Here is a 21,240-nt window from a genome sequence, read left to right as displayed (position 1 = left end):
GAAGCTGCACATAGTACAGACTGCACAGGAGGGAGGACACTGCACAGGAGGAAGGACACTGCACATAGTACAGACTACACAGGAAGCTGCACATAGTACAGACTGCACAGGAGGGAGGACACTGCACATAGTACAGTCTGCACAGGAGGAGGACACTGCACATAGTACAGACTGCACAGGAGGAAGGACACTGCACATAGTACAGACTACACAGGAAGCTGCACATAGTACAGACTGCACAGGAGGGAGGACACTGCACATAGTACAGACTGCACAGGAGGGAGGACACTGCACATAGTACAGACTGCACAGGAGGGAGGACACTGCACATAGTACAGACTGCACAGGAGGGAGGACACTGCACATAGTACAGACTGCACAGGAGGGAGGACACTGCACATAGTACAGACTGCACAGGAGGAGGACACTGCACATAGTACAGACTGCACAGGAGGAAGAACACTGCACATAGTACAGACTACACAGGAAGCTGCACATAGTACAGACTGCACAGGAGGGAGGACACTGCACATAGTACAGACTGCACAGGAGGAGGACACTGCACATAGTACAGACTGCACAGGAGGAGGACACTGCACATAGTACAGACTGCACAGGAGGAGGACACTGCACATAGTACAGACTGCACAGGAGGAAGGACACTGCACATAGTACAGACTACACAGGAAGCTGCACATAGTACAGACTGCACAGGAGGGAGGACACTGCACATAGTACAGACTGCACAGGAGGAGGACACTGCACATAGTACAGACTGCACAGGAGGAGGACACTGCACATAGTACAGACTGCACAGGAGGAAGGACATTGCACATAGTACAGACTACACAGGAAGCTGCACATAGTACAGACTGCACAGGAGGGAGGACACTGCACATAGTGGAGGACACATATAGTTTAGCTATATCTTCTAAAAAATGTGAAAACCTTGCATTAAAAAACAAACAAACAAAAAAAGCCTTGTGTCTCCATATTGTGACGCGAGTGACCTTTTCATACTTTATTTTACCGGGCCGTGTAAAGCGCCATTGTTTTTATTCTAAATAGTGGAAAAAATGTTAATTTGAACATTGGACTTTGTCTTCTGTAATGGGAACCATTATCTCTATACAGGCGGTCCCCTACTTAAGGACACCCGACTTACAGACAACCCATAGTTAAAGACGGACCCCTCTGCCCCATGTGATCTCTGGTGAAGCTCTCTGGATGCTTTACTATAGTCCCAGACTGCAATGATCAGCTGTAAGGTGTCTGTAATGAAGGTTTATTGATAATTCTTGGTCCAATTACACCAAAAATTTTGAAACTCCAATTGTCACTGGGGCAAAAGAAAAAAAATTGTCTAGAACTTCCATTATAAAATATACAGTTTCGACTTACATACAAATTCAACTTAAGAACAAACCTCCAGACCCTATCTTGTATGTAACCCGGGGACTGCCTGTATTTTATAGATGGGACATTTTCGGGTGCGGAGATGCCTGAAAGATTTAGGTTTTAAAATTTTTATATGTGTTCTAGGGAAAGTTTTACTCCCCTCGCCCCCCCTCTCCACTATTATTTCAGGCCTCGCGGGTTTTACCACTTATTCAATTGCAATACAAGTGTATTGTGGTATATTGTGAATAAGCGGCTGCTCCGTTACAGTCTGCCTCCAGGAGTCTGTGATAGACCATTCTGAATGACAGCTCTTCGGGCCTGCAACCGAACAGCGCCTTCCCATTATGTCACTGGCGGCACCAAGCAGCAATCTAAGATGGCGGCGCTCATGTGTACCACTGTTAGGTCATCTGTCAGCCCTCTCCATACACCAGCGAACAATGTATTTTTACCCGCTCGTTAATAGGTTAATGTACGTTTGTGTTACTAGTCTCGTAAATCAAGAAGCGCCATTTATGTAGGGGATGTGTTAAGGGTTAGATTGATTCCCTGGGAGTTGGCTTTGAAGTTCTAGACAAACTGATGACCCTCGGTCCAGAGTCTTTCCTAATTTTAAAGCCCTTGTTCATGTTGTATCCTAGTAAATCAGTCTGGAAGGTCCCACATCTTAATCCTACAAGGATGATGCTGATTGGATAACAATCCTTCCACCCTGGTGTAGATTCTTCTACACCACGTTCCAAACGATATTTATCTCTGATTTTCCTAAATGGTCGATGCAAATGACAGTCCGTATAATAAAAGTCATTACTCGTTAGAGTATAAAATAGAATTTCATTGAACAAACCTCCCGATGATAACAGGACATTCCTCAAAATTAAAAATAAACACTCAAAATGCTCCGTTCCAAATTATTCAAACCATTTTGTAGGTCATTACATTGCAGCATTAGGAGGTCCCATTCACTGAAATAAAAAGCAGTTTCAATCCAAAATTCTTTCATATCACCTCCACAATTCTTGCATCCAAGTTTTTGGAGCGTTTCTGCTTGAATTTCTTTGCATTATGTCTGAATGATGACCCTTAAATCTAATATGCATAATAATTTGGAACGTGGTGTATAACCTGCGCCAGTGTCCTGGCACCGGTTGTAGCATCAAAAATCCTGCCGGTCATTGTACGATAGTTAACCGCTTCCTCCACCTAGACGTACAGTTACAAATGTCGCTGACACAGACACACAGCCGCCGGCCCCTACGGCAGCTTGGGTCATAGTGGTCCCTTCTTGTTGCTTGACCAATCTATATAAATAGATCCCAGATCACACAGTAAACATGCAGAGAGCAGAGCCCATGTCCTAGTACTGCCCCTCATCACTCCATTCAACCTCTTGATCACATCTCCCCACTAGGATCACTCCCCTTCTCAACCGTTCTATAAGATAGCCTGGCCGCATCAGTCCATGTCCAGGTTAGTAGAGCGGTGACCACCAGAGATGTCAGGTCTTCATGTGGTTGTAGCTGCAGTACAGTAAGTGATAGTAGAGCGGTGACCACCAGAGATGTCAGGTCTTCATGTGGTTGTAGCTGCAGTACAGTAAGTGATAGTAGAGCGGTGACCACCAGAGATGTCAGGTCTTCATGTGGTTGTAGCTGCAGTACAGTAAGTGATAGTAGAGCAGTGACCACCAGAGATGTCAGGTCTTCATGTGGTTGTAGCTGCAGTACAGTAAGTGATAGTAGAGCAGTGACCACCAGAGATGTCAGGTCTTCATGTGGTTGTAGCTGCAGTACAGTAAGTGATAGTAGAGCGGTGACCACCAGAGATGTCAGGTCTTCATGTGGTTGTAGCTGCAGTACAGTAAGTGATAGTAGAGCGGTGACCACCGGAGATGTCAGGTCTTCATGTGGTTGTAGCTGCAGTACAGTAAGTGATAGTAGAGCAGCGTCCACCAGAGATGTCAGGTCTTCATGTGGTTGTAGCTGCAGTACAGTAAGTGATAGTAGAGCAGTGTCCACCAGAGATGTGAGGTCTTCATGTGGTTGTAGCTGCAGTACAGTAAGTGATAGTAGAGCGGTGTCCACCAGAGATGTGAGGTCTTCATGTGGTTGTAGCTGCAGTACAGTAAGTGATAGTAGAGCAGTGACCACCAGAGATGTCCGGTCTTCATGTGGTTGTAGCTGCAGTACAGTAAGTGATAGTAGAGCAGTGTCCACCAGAGATGTGAGGTCTTCATGTGGTTGTAGCTGCAGTACAGTAAGTGATAGTAGAGCAGTGACCACCAGAGATGTCAGGTCTTCATGTGGTTGTAGCTGCAGTACAGTAAGTGCTAGTAGAGCAGTGACCACCAGAGATGTCCGGTCTTCATGTGGTTGTAGCTGCAGTACAGTAAGTGATAGTAGAGCGGTGACCACCAGAGATGTCAGGTCTTCATGTGGTTGTAGCTGCAGTACAGTAAGTGATAGTAGAGCAGTGACCACCAGAGATGTCAGGTCTTCATGTGGTTGTAGCTGCAGTACAGTAAGTGATAGTAGAGCGGTGACCACCAGAGATGTCCGGTCTTCATGTGGTTGTAGCTGCAGTACAGTAAGTGATAGTAGAGCGGTGACCACCAGAGATGTCAGGTCTTCATGTGGTTGTAGCTGCAGTACAGTAAGTGATAGTAGAGCAGTGTCCACCAGAGATGTGAGGTCTTCATGTGGTTGTAGCTGCAGTACAGTAAGTGATAGTAGAGCGGTGACCACCAGAGATGTCAGGTCTTCATGTGGTTGTAGCTGCAGTACAGTAAGTGATAGTAGAGCGGTGTCCACCAGAGATGTGAGGTCTTCATGTGGTTGTAGCTGCAGTACAGTAAGTGATAGTAGAGCAGTGTCCACCAGAGATGTCCGGTCTTCATGTGGTTGTAGCTGCAGTACAGTAAGTGATAGTAGAGCAGTGACCACCAGAGATGTCAGGTCTTCATGTGGTTGTAGCTGCAGTACAGTAAGTGATAGTAGAGCAGTGTCCACCAGAGATGTGAGGTCTTCATGTGGTTGTAGCTGCAGTACAGTAAGTGATAGTAGAGCGGTGTCCACCAGAGATGTGAGGTCTTCATGTGGTTGTAGCTGCAGTACAGTAAGTGATAGTAGAGCGGTGTCCACCAGAGATGTCAGGTCTTCATGTGGTTGTAGCTGCAGTACAGTAAGTGATAGTAGAGCGGTGACCACCAGAGATGTCAGGTCTTCATGAGTTGTAGCTGCAGTACAGTAAGTGATAGTAGAGCAGCGTCCACCAGAGATGTCAGGTCTTCATGTGGTTGTAGCTGCAGTACAGTAAGTGATAGTAGAGCGGTGACCACCGGAGATGTCAGGTCTTCATGTGGTTGTAGCAGCAGTACAGTAAGTGATAGTAGAGCAGTGACCACCAGAGATGTCAGGTCTTCATGTGGTTGTAGCTGCAGTACAGTAAGTGATAGTAGAGCAGCGTCCACCAGAGATGTCCGGTCTTCATGTGGTTGTAGCTGCAGTACAGTAAGTGATAGTAGAGCAGCGTCCACCAGAGATGTCCGGTCTTCATGTGGTTGTAGCAGCAGTACAGTAAGTGATAGTAGAGCAGTGACCACCAGAGATGTCAGGTCTTCATGTGGTTGTAGCTGCAGTACAGTAAGTGATAGTAGAGCGGTGTCCACCAGAGATGTCAGGTCTTCATGTGGTTGTAGCTGCAGTACAGTAAGTGATAGTAGAGCAGCGTCCACCAGAGATGTCCGGTCTTCATGTGGTTGTAGCAGCAGTACAGTAAGTGATAGTAGAGCGGTGACCACCAGAGATGTCAGGTCTTCATGTGGTTGTAGCTGCAGTACAGTAAGTGATAGTAGAGCAGTGACCACCAGAGATGTGAGGTCTTCATGTGGTTGTAGCTGCAGTACAGTAAGTGATAGTAGAGCAGTGTCCACCAGAGATGTCCGGTCTTCATGTGGTTGTAGCTGCAGTACAGTAAGTGATAGTAGAGCAGTGTCCACCAGTGATGTCAGGTCTTCATGTGGTTGTAGCTGCAGTACAGTAAGTGATAGTAGAGCAGTGACCACCAGAGATGTGAGGTCTTCATGTGGTTGTAGCTGCAGTACAGTAAGTGATAGTAGAGCGGTGTCCACCAGAGATGTGAGGTCTTCATGTGGTTGTAGCTGCAGTACAGTAAGTGATAGTAGAGCGGTGTCCACCAGAGATGTCAGGTCTTCATGTGGTTGTAGCTGCAGTACAGTAAGTGATAGTAGAGCAGCGTCCACCAGAGATGTCAGGTCTTCATGTGGTTGTAGCAGCAGTACAGTAAGTGATAGTAGAGCAGCGTCCACCAGAGATGTCCGGTCTTCATGTGGTTGTAGCTGCAGTACAGTAAGTGATAGTAGAGCAGCGTCCACCAGAGATGTCAGGTCTTCATGTGGTTGTAGCAGCAGTACAGTAAGTGATAGTAGAGCAGCGTCCACCAGAGATGTCAGGTCTTCATGTGGTTGTAGCTGCAGTACAGTAAGTGATAGTAGAGCGGTGACCACCAGAGATGTCAGGTCTTCATGTGGTTGTAGCTGCAGTACAGTAAGTGATAGTAGAGCAGCGTCCACCAGAGATGTCCGGTCTTCATGTGGTTGTAGCTGCAGTACAGTAAGTGATAGTAGAGCAGTGTCCACCAGAGATGTCAGGTCTTCATGTGGTTGTAGCTGCAGTACAGTAAGTGATAGTAGAGCGGTGACCACCAGAGATGTCAGGTCTTCATGTGGTTGTAGCTGCAGTACAGTAAGTGATAGTAGAGCAGCGTCCACCAGAGATGTCAGGTCTTCATGTGGTTGTAGCTGCAGTACAGTAAGTGATAGTAGAGCAGTGTCCACCAGAGATGTCAGGTCTTCATGTGGTTGTAGCTGCAGTACAGTAAGTGATAGTAGAGCAGTGACCACCAGAGATGTCCGGTCTTCATGTGGTTGTAGCTGCAGTACAGTAAGTGATAGTAGAGCAGTGACCACCAGAGATGTCAGGTCTTCATGTGGTTGTAGCTGCAGTACAGTAAGTGATAGTAGAGCAGTGACCACCAGAGATGTCAGGTCTTCATGTGGTTGTAGCTGCAGTACAGTAAGTGATAGTAGAGCAGTGTCCACCAGAGATGTGAGGTCTTCATGTGGTTGTAGCTGCAGTACAGTAAGTGATAGTAATAGTAGGTGCTGGTGAAATACAAGCCGGACTGTGCACATCGGAGGCAGTAAGTAAAGCATTGGCTCAGATTACAGACATGATAGGACGTGTGCACTTAGAGGGATCATGTTGGACATGGCTCTGGGCTCAGGATACACACTTCTCACATGAAGTTAGCTGTAAGTACAGTTCTCTCATCACATATTCTTCTGTCCTTTAAGGGATCCCGCTCCTTGGCTTTTTGTTCTTGCTCCCTCTACAAATCCCCTGGCGCCAGCTCTCCGTCCCTTGGCTCGGGGTGGTCCATTACTTGGCCTGTGTCAGCCCCCAGCTGGGCAGCGTGCTCTATCATCTGTTCATGAACCACCATGGCGGGGCACCGGTCTACCACAAGCTCCTCACGTTGGACATGTGCGGCATCTGCCTGGTAAACACTTTGGGTAAGTTGTGCTCATCACACATATCCTGCACGTCATGTCCTTGCGGTACAGCTGGTGCTTTCTCCTCCTTCCTGGCACTGCAGCTCATGCACTTCAGACACAGATGTCTCACGTATGACAGGGACCTGTATTCATATGTAATGACCTACTTATGAAGAAACAGGGTCAGGAAAGCCATGGAGGCCATAGCAACCAATCACAGCACAGCTTTCACTTTTCATGTGGACTGTACGACATAAAAGCTGCATTTATTGGGTTTCTATGGGCAACAAGACAATTACTTTCTGCCATAGTGGCTTCAGATGTGCAGAGCTGAGTTCACCGATTACTGTGGTGAGAGAAGACCTAGCCGCAGATCACCGACCTTATGTCCATCAACATCATGAATCAGGTAGATGTCAGAGAATGGGTCACAACAGAGCTGGAAGACCACTAGAGAACCAGGCCAGGCACGTGGGTCACAACAGAGCTGGAAGACCACTAGAGAACCAGGCCAGGCACGTGGGTCACAACAGAGCTGGAAGACCACTAGAGAACCAGGCCAGGCACGTGGGTCACAACAGAGCTGGAAGACCACTAGAGAACCAGGCCAGGCACATGGGTCACTACAGAGATGGAAGACCACTAGAGAACCAGGCCAGGTACATGGGTCACTACAGAGATGGAAGACCACTAGAGAACCGGGACAGGTACATGGGTGACTACAGAGCTGGAAGACCACTAGAGAACCAGGCCAGGCACATGGGTCACTACAGAGCTGGAAGACCACTAGAGAACCAGGCCAGGTACATGGGTGACTACAGAGCTGGAAGACCACTAGAGAACCGGGACAGGTACATGGGTCACAACAGAGCTGGAAGACCACTAGAGAACCAGGCCAGGTACATGGGTCACTACAGAGCTGGAAGACCACTAGAGAACCAGGCCAGGTACATGGGTCACTACAGAGATGGAAGACCACTAGAGAACCAGGCCAGGTACATGGGTCACAACAGAGCTGGAAGACCACTAGAGAACCGGGACAGGTACATGGGTGACTACAGAGCTTGAAGACCACTAGAGAACCAGGCCAGGTACATGGGTCACAACAGAGCTGGAAGACCACTAGAGAACCGGGACAGGTACATGGGTGACTACAGAGCTGGAAGACCACTAGAGAACCAGGCCAGGCACGTGGGTCACAACAGAGCTGGAAGACCACTAGAGAACCAGGCCAGGCACATGGGTCACTACAGAGATGGAAGACCACTAGAGAACCAGGCCAGGTACATGGGTCACAACAGAGCTGGAAGACCACTAGAGAACCGGGACAGGTACATGGGTGACTACAGAGCTGGAAGACCACTAGAGAACCGGGACAGGTACATGGGTGACTACAGAGCTGGAAGACCACTAGAGAACCGGGACAGGTATATGGGTGACTACAGAGCTGGAAGACCACTAGAGAACCGGGACAGGTATATGGGTGACTACAGAGCTGGAAGACCACTAGAGAACCGGGACAGGTATATGGGTGACTACAGAGCTGGAAGACCACTAGAGAACCGGGACAGGTACATGGGTGACTACAGAGCTGGAAGACCACTAGAGAACCAGGCCAGGCACATGGGTCACTACAGAGCTGGAAGACCACTAGAGAACAAGGCCAGGTACAGAGGCCTCAACAGAGCTGGAAGACCACTAGAGAACCGGGACAGGTACATGGGTGACTACAGAGCTGGAAGACCACTAGAGTAGAGAACAAGGCCAGGTACGTGGGTGACTACAGAGCTGGAAGACCACTAGAGAACAGGGCCAGGTACGTGGGTGACTACAGAGCTGGAAGACCACTAGAGAACCGGGACAGGTACAGAGGCCTCAACAGAAGTTGAAGAGCATGAGAGAACCGGGCCAGGTACATGTGTTGCAACAGAGCTGGAAGAGTGCTAGTGAACTAGGACACATAAAAAAGGTCACAACAGGACTGGAGGACCACTAGAGAACTAGGCCAGGTACAGGGATCAGAAGAGAACTGGAAGAGCACGATACAACCAGGCAGGACTCGTAAGAAGATGGGAATGCCCCAAGTACAATACATAGGAGGAGATATCAAGCAGGACTCGTAACAACAATATGGAGGTCACCAGTTACATAAAGCAGATCGACTACCAAAGTATTAGGCAGGTACATGAGGCATTGCCCCCCCCCCCCATAGTATTAGGCAGGTACATGAGGCATTGCCCCCCCCCCCCAATAGTATTAGGCAGGTACATGAGGCATTGCCCACCCATAGTATTAGGCAGGTACATGAGGCATTGCCCCTCCATAGTATTAGGCAGGTACATGAGGCATCGCCCACCCATAGTATTAGGCAGGTACGTGAGGCATTGCCCCCCCCCCCTATAGTATTAGGCAGGTACATGAGGCATTGCCCACCCATAGAATTAGGCAGGTACATGAGGCATTGCCCCCCCATAGTATTAGGCAGGTACATGAGGCATCGCCCACCCATAGTATTAGGCAGGTACATGAGGCATCGCCCACCCATAGTATTAGGCAGGTACATGAGGCATTGCCCCCCCATAGTATTAGGCAGGTACGTGAGGCATTGCCCCCCCATAGTATTAGGCAGGTACATGAGGCATTGCCCCACATAGTATTAGGCAGGTACGTGAGGCATTGCCCCCCCATAGTATTAGGCAGGTACATGAGGCATTGCCCCCCCATAGTATTAGGCAGGTACGTGAGGCATTGCCCCTCCATAGTATTAGGCAGGTACATGAGGCATTGCCCCTCCATAGTATTAGGCAGGTACATGAGGCATTTGCCCCCCCCCCCCATAGTATTAGGCAGGTACATGAGGCATTGCCCCCCCCCCATAGTATTAGGCAGGTACATGAGGCATTGCCCCCCCCCCCATAGTATTAGGCAGGTACATGAGGCATTGCCCCCCCATAGTATTAGGCAGGTACATGAGGCATTGCCCCCCCATAGTATTAGGCAGGTACATGAGGCATTGCCCCCCCATAGTATTAGGCAGGTACATGAGGCATTGCCCACCCATAGTATTAGGCAGGTACATGAGGCATTGCCCCCCCATAGTATTAGGCAGGTACATGAGACATTGCCCCCCCATAGTATTAGGCAGGTACATGAGACATTGCCCCCCCATAGTATTAAGCAGGTACGTGAGGCATTGCCCCTCCATAGTATTAGGCAGGTACATGAGGCATTGCCCCCCCATAGTATTAGGCAGGTACATGAGGCATTGCCCACCCATAGTATTAGGCAGGTACATGAGACATTGCCCCCCCATAGTATTAGGCAGGTACATGAGGCATTTGCCCCCCCCCCCATAGTATTAGGCAGGTACGTGAGGCATTGCCCCTCCATAGTATTAGGCAGGTACATGAGGCATTGCCCCCCCATAGTATTAGGCAGGTACATGAGGCATTGCCCACCCATAGTATTAGGCAGGTACATGAGACATTGCCCCCCCATAGTATTAGGCAGGTACATGAGGCATTGCCCCGCCCCCATAGTATTAGGCAGGTACATGAGGCATTGCCCACCCATAGTATTAGGCAGGTACATGAGGCATTGCCCCCCCATAGTATTAGGCAGGTACATGAGGCATTGCCCACCCATAGTATTAGGCAGGTACATGAGGCATTGCCCCCCCATAGTATTAGGCAGGTACATGAGGCATTGCCCCCCCATAGTATTAGGCAGGTACATGAGACATTGCCCCCCCATAGTATTAGGCAGGTACGTGAGGCATTGCCCCTCCATAGTATTAGGCAGGTACGTGAGGCATTGCCCCCCCATAGTATTAGGCAGGTACGTGAGGCATTGCCCCCCCATAGTATTAGGCAGGTAGGTGAGGCATTGCCCCCCCATAGTATTAGGCAGGTACATGAGGCATTGCCCCCCATAGTATTAGGCAGGTACGTGAGGCATTGCCCACCCATAGTATTAGGCAGGTACATGAGGCATCGCCCACCATAGTATTAGGCAGGTACGTGAGGCATTGCCCCCCCATAGTATTAGGCAGGTACGTGAGGCATTGCCCCCCCCATAGTATTAGGCAGGTACATGAGGCATTTGCCCCCCCCCCCCCATAGTATTAGGCAGGTACATGAGGCATTGCCCCGCCCCCCCCCCCCATAATATTAGGCAGGTACATGAGGCATTGCCCCCCATAGTATTAGGCAGGTACGTGAGGCATTGCCCCCCCCAAAGTATTAGGCAGGTACATGAGGCATTTGCCCCCCCCCCCTCCCATAGTATTAGGCAGGTACATGAGGCATTGCCCCCCCCCCCCCCATAGTAGCAGGAAGTACTAATGACATGTTGTTCTTTCCCTCGGCAGGTGCTCTCCCAATCATCTACTGCACTCTCCTGTGCTGGCCGTACACGCGGAGCCTCGCCCTCCTGGCATACAGCGGCCTGTCTAGTTATGTGATCTTCTGTGCAGTCAGTGCTCACAGTAACATCAGCCGCCTGTGCTCTTTCGCTTGGCAGGCCGCCTTCCGCTTCTTCTTCTTCTACCTGCGTTGGGCCGGACTGGGCTCTGGTCATCCATCGTCACTACGCTGCTACCTCCTCATGGACAGCCTGGCCCTTCTTGGAGGAATCATCAACATTTCTCGCCTTCCCGAACGTTTACGACCTGGAAAATTTGACTACTGGTGCAACAGTCACCAAATCATGCACGTCCTGGTGGTGATCAGCATATTATACCTGCACTGGGGGGTGACCTCTGACCTCATGTGGATAAGTGGCTATCCCTGTCCCCTGCAATGACCTCCGCCTGGGGTTAATGAGCACAGGAGGCATAGACATAACAGAAAACACGAGCAACCAGCAAAACCAAACTTGAAGTAGAACTTTATTGTAGACGCATCCTATAAGAGAGATGGCGGCATTATTTATTACTGTAATGACTTACCTGAGCAGGCGTTACCATATCAGTATTACACTATAGTGCGGCCCCAGTCACGGGGACATCAGTCTATAGGGGGCATCGGTCTATAGGGGACATCAGTCTATAGGGGGCAGGGCGTGGACCTCCCCGGGAGGAATAGTTGCCTTACACGTCTTCTAGATTAAGGAGCCTTTTCCTGCTCCTCCCGGGGTGACTGGAGCGACCGACCGCGCACGAGGACACAACCACTAATGCAATAATAAATCTTATATAAAACTTCTGTGTCCGCTACATAAATCCATCAGCACAGAGGAGACTATACACAGACACAGCCTCCACATAACACACAGAGAAGGAGTAGTTCTGTGGAGTATGCAGCCACTCTGTACAGGAGAGCCGGGCACTATGCAGAACCTCTGTACGGGAGAGCCGGGCACTTTGCAGTGACTCTGTACAGGAGAGCCGAGCACTATGCAGCCACTCTGTACAGGAGAGCCGGGCACTATGCAGCCACTCTGTACAGGAGAGCCGGGCACAATGCAGCGCCTCTGTACAGGAGAGCCGGGCACTATGCAGCCACTCTGTACAGGAGAGCCGGGCACAATGCAGCGCCTCTGTACAGGAGAGCCGGGCACTATGCAGCCACTCTGTACAGGAGAGCCGGGCACAATGCAGCGCCTCTGTACAGGAGAGCCGGGCACTATGCAGCCACTCTGTACAGGAGAGCCGGGCACTATGCAGCGACTCTGTACAGGAGAGCCGGGCACTATGCAGCCACTCTGTACAGGAGAGCCGGGCACTATGCAGCCACTCTGTACAGGAGAGCCGGGCACTATGCAGCCACTCTGTACAGGAGAGCCGGGCACTATGCAGCCACTCTGTACAGGAGAGCCGGGCACTATGCAGCCACTCTGTACAGGAGAGCCGGGCACTATGCAGCGACTCTGTACAGGAGAGCCGGGCACTATGCAGCCACTCTGTACAGGAGAGCCGGGCACTATGCAGCCACTCTGTACAGGAGAGCCGGGCACTATGCAGCCACTCTGTACAGGAGAGCCGAGCACTATGCAGCCACTCTGTACAGGAGAGCCGGGCACTATGCAGCCACTCTGTACAGGAGAGCCGGGCACTATGCAGCCACTCTGTACAGGAGAGCCGGGCACTATGCAGCCACTCTGTACAGGAGAGCCGGGCACTATGCAGCCACTCTGTACAGGAGAGCCGGGCACTATGCAGCCACTCTGTACAGGAGAGCCGAGCACTATGCAGCCACTCTGTACAGGAGAGCCGGGCACTATGCAGCCACTCTGTACAGGAGAGCCGGGCACTATGCAGCCACTCTGTACAGGAGAGCCGGGCACTATGCAGCCACTCTGTACAGGAGAGCCGGGCACTATGCAGCCACTCTGTACAGGAGAGCCGGGCACTATGCAGCCACTCTGTACAGGAGAGCCGGGCACTATGCAGCCACTCTGTACAGGAGAGCCGGGCACTATGCAGCCACTCTGTACAGGAGAGCCGGGCACTATGCAGACTCTGTACAGGAGAGCCGAGCACTATGCAGCCACTCTGTACAGGAGAGCCGGGCACTATGCAGCCACTCTGTACAGGAGAGCCGGGCACTATGCAGCCACTCTGTACAGGAGAGCCGGGCACTATGCAGCGCCTCTGTACAGGAGAGCCGGGCACTATGCAGCCACTCTGTACAGGAGAGCCGAGCACTATGCAGCCACTCTGTACAGGAGAGCCGGGCACTATGCAGCGACTGTGTACGGGAGAGCCGGGCACTATGCAGCCACTCTGTACAGGAGAGCCGGGCACTATGCAGCCACTCTGTACAGGAGAGCCGGGCACTATGCAGCGCCTCTGTACAGGAGAGCCGGGCACTATGCAGCCACTCTGTACAGGAGAGCCGAGCACTATGCAGCCACTCTGTACAGGAGAGCCGGGCACTATGCAGCGACTGTGTACGGGAGAGCCGGGCACTATGCAGCCACTCTGTACAGGAGAGCCGGGCACTATGCAGCCACTGTGTACGGGAGAGCCGGGCACCCTGCAGCCACTGTGTACGGGAGAGCCGGGCACCCTGCGGCCACTCTGTACAGGAGAGCCGGGCACTATGCAGCCACTCTGTACAGGAGAGCCGGGCACTATGCAGCCACTCTGTACAGGAGAGCCGGGCACTATGCAGCCACTCTGTACAGGAGAGCCGGGCACTATGCAGCCACTCTGTACAGGAGAGCCGGGCACTATGCAGCCACTCTGTACAGGAGAGCCGGGCACTATGCAGCCACTCTGTACAGGAGAGCCGGGCACTATGCAGCCACTCTGTACAGGAGAGCCGGGCACTATGCAGCCACTCTGTACAGGAGAGCCGGGCACTATGCAGACTCTGTACAGGAGAGCCGAGCACTATGCAGCCACTCTGTACAGGAGAGCCGGGCACTATGCAGCCACTCTGTACAGGAGAGCCGGGCACTATGCAGCCACTCTGTACAGGAGAGCCGGGCACTATGCAGCGCCTCTGTACAGGAGAGCCGGGCACTATGCAGCCACTCTGTACAGGAGAGCCGAGCACTATGCAGCCACTCTGTACAGGAGAGCCGGGCACTATGCAGCGACTGTGTACAGGAGAGCCGGGCACTATGCAGCCACTCTGTACAGGAGAGCCGGGCACTATGCAGGGACTCTGTACAGGAGAGCCGGGCACTATGCAGCCACTCTGTACAGGAGAGCCGGGCACTATGCAGCCACTCTGTACAGGAGAGCCGGGCACTATGCAGACTCTGTACGGGAGAGCCGGGCACTATGCAGCCACTCTGTACAGGAGAGCCGGGCACTATGCAGCACCTCTGTACAGGAGAGCCGGGCACTATGCAGCCACTCTGTACAGGAGAGCCGGGCACTATGCAGCCACTCTGTACAGGAGAGCCGGGCACTATGCAGCCACTCTGTACAATAGAGCCGGGCACTATGCAGCCACTGTACGGGAGAGCCGGGCACTATGCAGCCACTCTGTACAGGAGAGCCAGGCACTATGCAGCACCTCTGTACAGGAGAGCCGGGCACTATGCAGCCACTCTGTACAGGAGAGCCGGGCACTATGCAGCCACTCTGTACAGGAGAGCCGGGCACTATGCAGCCACTCTGTACAGGAGAGCCGGGCACTATGCAGCCACTCTGTACAGGAGAGCCGGGCACTATGCAACGACTCTGTACAGGAGAGCCGGGCACTATGCAGCGACTCTGTACAGGAGAGCCGGGCACTATGCAGCCACTCTGTACAGGAGAACCGAGCACTATGCAGCCACTCTGTACAGGAGAGCCGAGCACTATGCAGCCACTCTGTACAGGAGAGCCGGGCACTATGCAGCCACTCTGTACAGGAGAGCCGGGCACTATGCAGCCACTCTGTACAGGAGAGCCGGGCACTATGCAGCCACTCTGTACAGGAGAGCCGGGCACTATGCAGGCACTCTGTACAGGAGAGCCGGGCACTATGCAGCGACTCTGTACAGGAGAGCCGGGCACTATGCAGACTCTGTACGGGAGAGCCGGGCACCATGCAGCGACTGTGTACGGGAGAGCCGGGCACTATGCAGACTCTGTACAGGAGAGCCGAGCACTATGCAGCCACTCTGTACAGGAGAGCCGGGCACTATGCAGCCACTCTGTACAGGAGAGCCGGGCACTATGCAGCCACTGTGTACAGGAGAGCCGGGCACTATGCAGACTCTGTACAGGAGAGCCGAGCACTATGCAGCCACTCTGTACAGGAGAGCCGGGCACCCTGCAGCCACTCTGTACAGGAGAGCCGGGTACCCTGCAGCCACTCTGTACAGGAGAGCCGGGCACTATGCAGCACCTCTGTACAGGAGAGCCGGGCACTATGCAGCCACTGTGTACAGGAGAGCCGGGCACTATGCAGACTCTGTACAGGAGAGCCGAGCACTATGCAGCCACTCTGTACAGGAGAGCCGGGCACCCTGCAGCCACTCTGTACAGGAGAGCCGGGCACCCTGCAGCCACTCTGTACAGGAGAGCCGGGCACTATGCAGCACCTCTATACAGGAGAGCCGGGCACTATGCAGCGACTCTGTACAGGAGAGCCGGGCACTATGCAGCCACTGTGTACAGGAGAGCCGGGCACTATGCAGCCACTGTGTACAGGAGAGCCGGGCACTATGCAGCCACTCTGTACAGGAGAGCCGGGCACTATGCAGCCACTCTGTACAGGAGAGCCGGGCACTATGCAGACTCTGTACGGGAGAGCCGGGCACTTTGCAGCGACTCTGAACAGAAGAGCAGGGCACTATGCAGCCCCTCTGTACAGGAGAGCCGGGCACTATGCAGCCACTCTGTACACGAGAGCCGGGCACTATGCAGCAACTGTGTACAGGAGAGCCGGGCACTATGCAGCACCTCTGTACGGGAGAGCCGGGCACTATGCAGCCACTCTGTACAGGAGAGCCGGGCACTATGCAGCCACTCTGTACAGGAGAGCCGGGCACTATGCAGCCACTCTGTACAGGAGAGCCGGGCACTATGCAGCCACTCTGTACAGGAGAGCCGGGCACTATGCAGCCACTCTGTACAGGAGAGCCGGGCACTATGCAGACTCTGTACAGGAGAGCCGGGCACTATGCAGCCACTCTGTACAGGAGAGCCGGGCACTATGCAGACTCTGTACAGGAGAGCCGGGCACTATGCAGCCACTCTGTACAGGAGAGCCTGGCACTATGCAGCCACTCTGTACAGGAGAGCCGGGCACTATGCAGCCACTCTGTACAGGAGAGCCGGGCACTATGCAGCGACTCTGTACAGGAGAGCCGGGCACTATGCAGCGACTCTGTACAGGAGAGCCGGGCACTATGCAGTGACTCTGTACAGGAGAGCCGGGCACTATGCAGTGACTCTGTACAGGAGAGCCGGGCACTATGCAGCAACTGTGTACGGGAGAGCCGGGCACTATGCAGAGACTCTGTACAGGAGAGCCGGGCACTATGCAGAGACTCTGTACAGGAGAGCCGGGCACCCTGCAGCCACTCTGTACAGGAGAGCCGGGCACTATGCAGCCACTGTGTACAGGAGAGCCGGGCACTATGCAGCCACTGTGTACAGGAGAGCCGGGCACTATGCAGCCACTCTGTACAGGAGAGCCGGGCACTTTGCAGAGACTCTGTACAGAAGAGCCGGGCACTATGCAGCCACTCTGTACAGGAGAGCCGGGCACTATGCAGCCACTCTGTACAGGAGAGCCGGGCACTATGCAGCCACTCTGTACAGGAGAGCCGGGCACTATGCAGCAACTGTGTACAGGAGAACCGGGCACTATGCAGAGACTCTGTACAGGAGAGCCGGGAACAATGCAGCCACTCTGTACAGGAGAGCCGTGCACTATGCAACGACTCTGTACAGGAGAGCCGGGCACTATGCAGTGACTCTGTACAGGAGAGCCGGGCACTATGCAGCCACTCTGTACAGGAGAGCCGGGCACCCTGCAGCCACTCTGTACAGGAGAGCCGGGCACCCTGCAGCCACTCTGTACAGGAGAGCCGGGCACCCTGCAGCCACTGTGTACAGGAGAGCCGGGCACCCTGCAGCCACTCTGTACAGCAGAGCCGGGCACTATGCAGACTCTGTACAGGAGAGCCGGGCACTATGCAGCGACTGTGTACGGGAGAGCCGGGCACCCTGCAGCCACTCTGTACAGGAGAGCCGGGCACCCTGCAGCCACTGTGTACGGGAGAGCCGGGCACCCTGCAGCCACTCTGTACAGGAGAGCCGGGCACCCTGCAGCCACTCTGTACAGGAGAGCCGGGCACCCTGCAGCCACTCTGTACAGGAGAGCTGGGCACCCTGCAGCCACTCTGTACAGGAGAGCCGGGCACCCTGCAGCCACTGTGTACAGGAGAGCCGGGCACCCTGCAGCCACTGTGTACAGGAGAGCCGGGCACCCTGCAGCCACTGTGTACAGGAGAGCCGGGCACTATGCAGCCACTGTGTACAGGAGAGCCGGGCACTATGCAGACTCTGTACAGGAGAGCCGGGCACTATGCAGCGACTGTGTACGGGAGAGCCGGGCACCCTGCAGCCACTCTGTACAGGAGAGCCGGGCACCATGCAGCCACTCTGTACAGGAGAGCCGGGCACTATGCAGCCACTGTGTACAGGAGAGCCGGGCACTATGCAGCGACTCTGTACAGGAGAGCCGGGCACTATGCAGTGACTCTGTACAGGAGAGCCGGGCACTATGCAGCAACTGTGTACGGGAGAGCCGGGCACTATGCAGAGACTCTGTACAGGAGAGCCGGGCACTATGCAGAGACTCTGTACAGGAGAGCCGGGCACCCTGCAGCCACTCTGTACAGGAGAGCCGGGCACTATGCAGCCACTGTGTACAGGAGAGCCGGGCACTATGCAGACTCTGTACAGGAGAGCCGGGCACTATGCAGCCACTCTGTACAGGAGAGCCGGGCACTTTGCAGCGACTCTGTACAGAAGAGCAGGGCACTATGCAGCCCCTCTGTACAGGAGAGCCGGGCACTATGCAGCCACTCTGTACAGGAGAGCCTGGCACTATGCAGCCACTCTGTACAGGAGAGCCGGGCACTATGCAGCCACTCTGTACAGGAGAGCCGGGCACTATGCAGCCACTCTGTACAGGAGAGCCGGGCACTATGCAGCCACTCTGTACAGGAGAGCCGGGCACTATGCAGCGACTCTGTACAGGAGAGCCGGGCACTATGCAGCGACTCTGTACAGGAGAGCCGGGCACTATGCAGCCACTCTGTACAGGAGAGCCGGGCACTATGCAGCCACTCTGTACAGGAGAGCCGGGCACTATGCAGCCACTCTGTACAGGAGAGCCGGGCACTATGCAGACTCTGTACAGGAGAGCCGGGCACTATGCAGCCACTCTGTACAGGAGAGCCGGGCACTATGCAGCCACTCTGTACAGGAGAGCCGGGCACTATGCAGCCACTCTGTACAGGAGAGCCGGGCACTATGCAGCCACTCTGTACAGGAGAGCCGGGCACTATGCAGCGACTCTGTACAGGAGAGCCGGGCACTATGCAGCGACTCTGTACAGGAGAGCCGGGCACTATGCAGTGACTCTGTACAGGAGAGCCGGGCACTATGCAGCAACTGTGTACGGGAGAGCCGGGCACTATGCAGAGACTCTGTACAGGAGAGCCGGGCACTATGCAGAGACTCTGTACAGGAGAGCCGGGCACCCTGCAGCCACTCTGTACAGGAGAGCCGGGCACTATGCAGCCACTGTGTACAGGAGAGCCGGGCACTATGCAGACTCTGTACAGGAGAGCCGGGCACTATGCAGCCACTCTGTACAGGAGAGCCGGGCACTATGCAGCCACTCTGTACAGGAGAGCCGGGCACTATGCAGCCACTCTGTACAGGAGAGCCGGGCACTATGCAGACTCTGTACAGGAGAGCCGGGCACTATGCAGCCACTCTGTACAGGAGAGCCGGGCACTATGCAGCCACTCTGTACAGGAGAGCCGGGCACTATGCAGCCACTCTGTACAGGAGAGACGGGCACTATGCAGCCACTCTGTACAGGAGAGCCGGGCACTATGCAGCGACTCTGTACAGGAGAGCCGGGCACTATGCAGCGACTCTGTACAGGAGAGCCGGGCACTATGCAGTGACTCTGTACAGGAGAGCCGGGCACTATGCAGCGACTCTGTACAGGAGAGCCGGGCACTATGCAGCGCCTCTGTACAGGAGAGCCGGGCACTATGCAGCCACTCTGTACAGGAGAGCCGAGCACTATGCAGCCACTCTGTACAGGAGAGCCGGGCACTATGCAGCGACTGTGTACAGGAGAGCCGGGCACTATGCAGCCACTCTGTACAGGAGAGCCGGGCACTATGCAGGGACTCTGTACAGGAGAGCCGGGCACTATGCAGCCACTCTGTACAGGAGAGCCGGGCACTATGCAGACTCTGTACGGGAGAGCCGGGCACTATGCAGCCACTCTGTACAGGAGAGCCGGGCACTATGCAGACTCTGTACAGGAGAGCCGGGCACTATGCAGCACCTCTGTACAGGAGAGCCGGGCACTATGCAGCCACTCTGTACAGGAGAGCCGGGCACTATGCAGCCACTCTGTACAGGAGAGCCGGGCACTATGCAGCCACTCTGTACAATAGAGCCGGGCACTATGCAGCCACTGTACGGGAGAGCCGGGCACTATGCAGCCACTCTGTACAGGAGAGCCAGGCACTATGCAGCACCTCTGTACAGGAGAGCCGGGCACTATGCAGCCACTCTGTACAGGAGAGCCGGGCACTATGCAGCCACTCTGTACAGGAGAGCCGGGCACTATGCAGCCACTCTGTACAGGAGAGCCGGGCACTATGCAGCCACTCTGTACAGGAGAGCCGGGCACTATGCAACGACTCTGTACAGGAGAGCCGGGCACTATGCAGCGACTCTGTACAGGAGAGCCGGGCACTATGCAGCCACTCTGTACAGGAGAACCGAGCACTATGCAGCCACTCTGTACAGGAGAGCCGAGCACTATGCAGCCACTCTGTACAGGAGAGCCGGGCACTATGCAGCCACTCTGTACAGGAGAGCCGGGCACTATGCAGCCACTCTGTACAGGAGAGCCGGGCACTATGCAGCCACTCTGTACAGGAGAGCCGGGCACTATGCAGGCACTCTGTACAGGAGAGCCGGGCACTATGCAGTGACTCTGTACAGGAGAGCCGGGCACTATGCAGACTCTGTACGGGAGAGCCGGGCACCATGCAGCGACTGTGTACGGGAGAGCCGGGCACTATGCAGACTCTGTACAGGAGAGCCGAGCACTATGCAGCCACTCTGTACAGGAGAGCCGGGCACTATGCAGCCACTCTGTACAGGAGAGCCGGGCACTATGCAGCCACTGTGTACAGGAGAGCCGGGCACTATGCAGACTCTGTACAGGAGAGCCGAGCACTATGCAGCCACTCTGTACAGGAGAGCCGGGCACCCTGCAGCCACTCTGTACAGGAGAGCCGGGTACCCTGCAGCCACTCTGTACAGGAGAGCCGGGCACTATGCAGCACCTCTGTACAGGAGAGCCGGGCACTATGCAGCCACTGTGTACAGGAGAGCCGGGCACTATGCAGACTCTGTACAGGAGAGCCGAGCACTATGCAGCCACTCTGTACAGGAGAGCCGGGCACCCTGCAGCCACTCTGTACAGGAGAGCCGGGCACCCTGCAGCCACTCTGTACAGGAGAGCCGGGCACTATGCAGCCACTCTGTACAGGAGAGCCGGGCACTATGCAGCCACTCTGTACAGGAGAGCCGGGCACTATGCAGC

At 54.1% G+C, this 21,240-nt stretch overlaps 1 protein-coding gene across 1 annotated transcript; it reads left to right on the top strand.

The window, feature by feature from the left end:
• The first annotated feature begins 6,766 nt into the window (after nucleotides 1-6,766).
• LOC140111161 (progestin and adipoQ receptor family member 4-like) lies at nucleotides 6,767-12,176 on the top strand. The gene is made up of 2 exons (XM_072132338.1): nucleotides 6,767-6,994; nucleotides 11,346-12,176. The coding sequence occupies exons 1-2, from the start codon at nucleotides 6,913-6,915 to the stop codon at nucleotides 11,777-11,779; spliced, it is 516 nt and encodes a 171-aa protein (XP_071988439.1). The 5' UTR covers nucleotides 6,767-6,912; the 3' UTR covers nucleotides 11,780-12,176.
• Nucleotides 12,177-21,240: the final 9,064 nt, after the last annotated feature.

This window comes from Engystomops pustulosus, unplaced genomic scaffold, assembly GCF_040894005.1.
Source record: "Engystomops pustulosus unplaced genomic scaffold, aEngPut4.maternal MAT_SCAFFOLD_400, whole genome shotgun sequence".
NCBI classification, from domain to species: Eukaryota; Metazoa; Chordata; class Amphibia; order Anura; family Leptodactylidae; genus Engystomops; species Engystomops pustulosus.
Note: the sequence above shows the minus strand (reverse complement) of the source record. Positions and strands in the feature narration are given on the sequence as shown.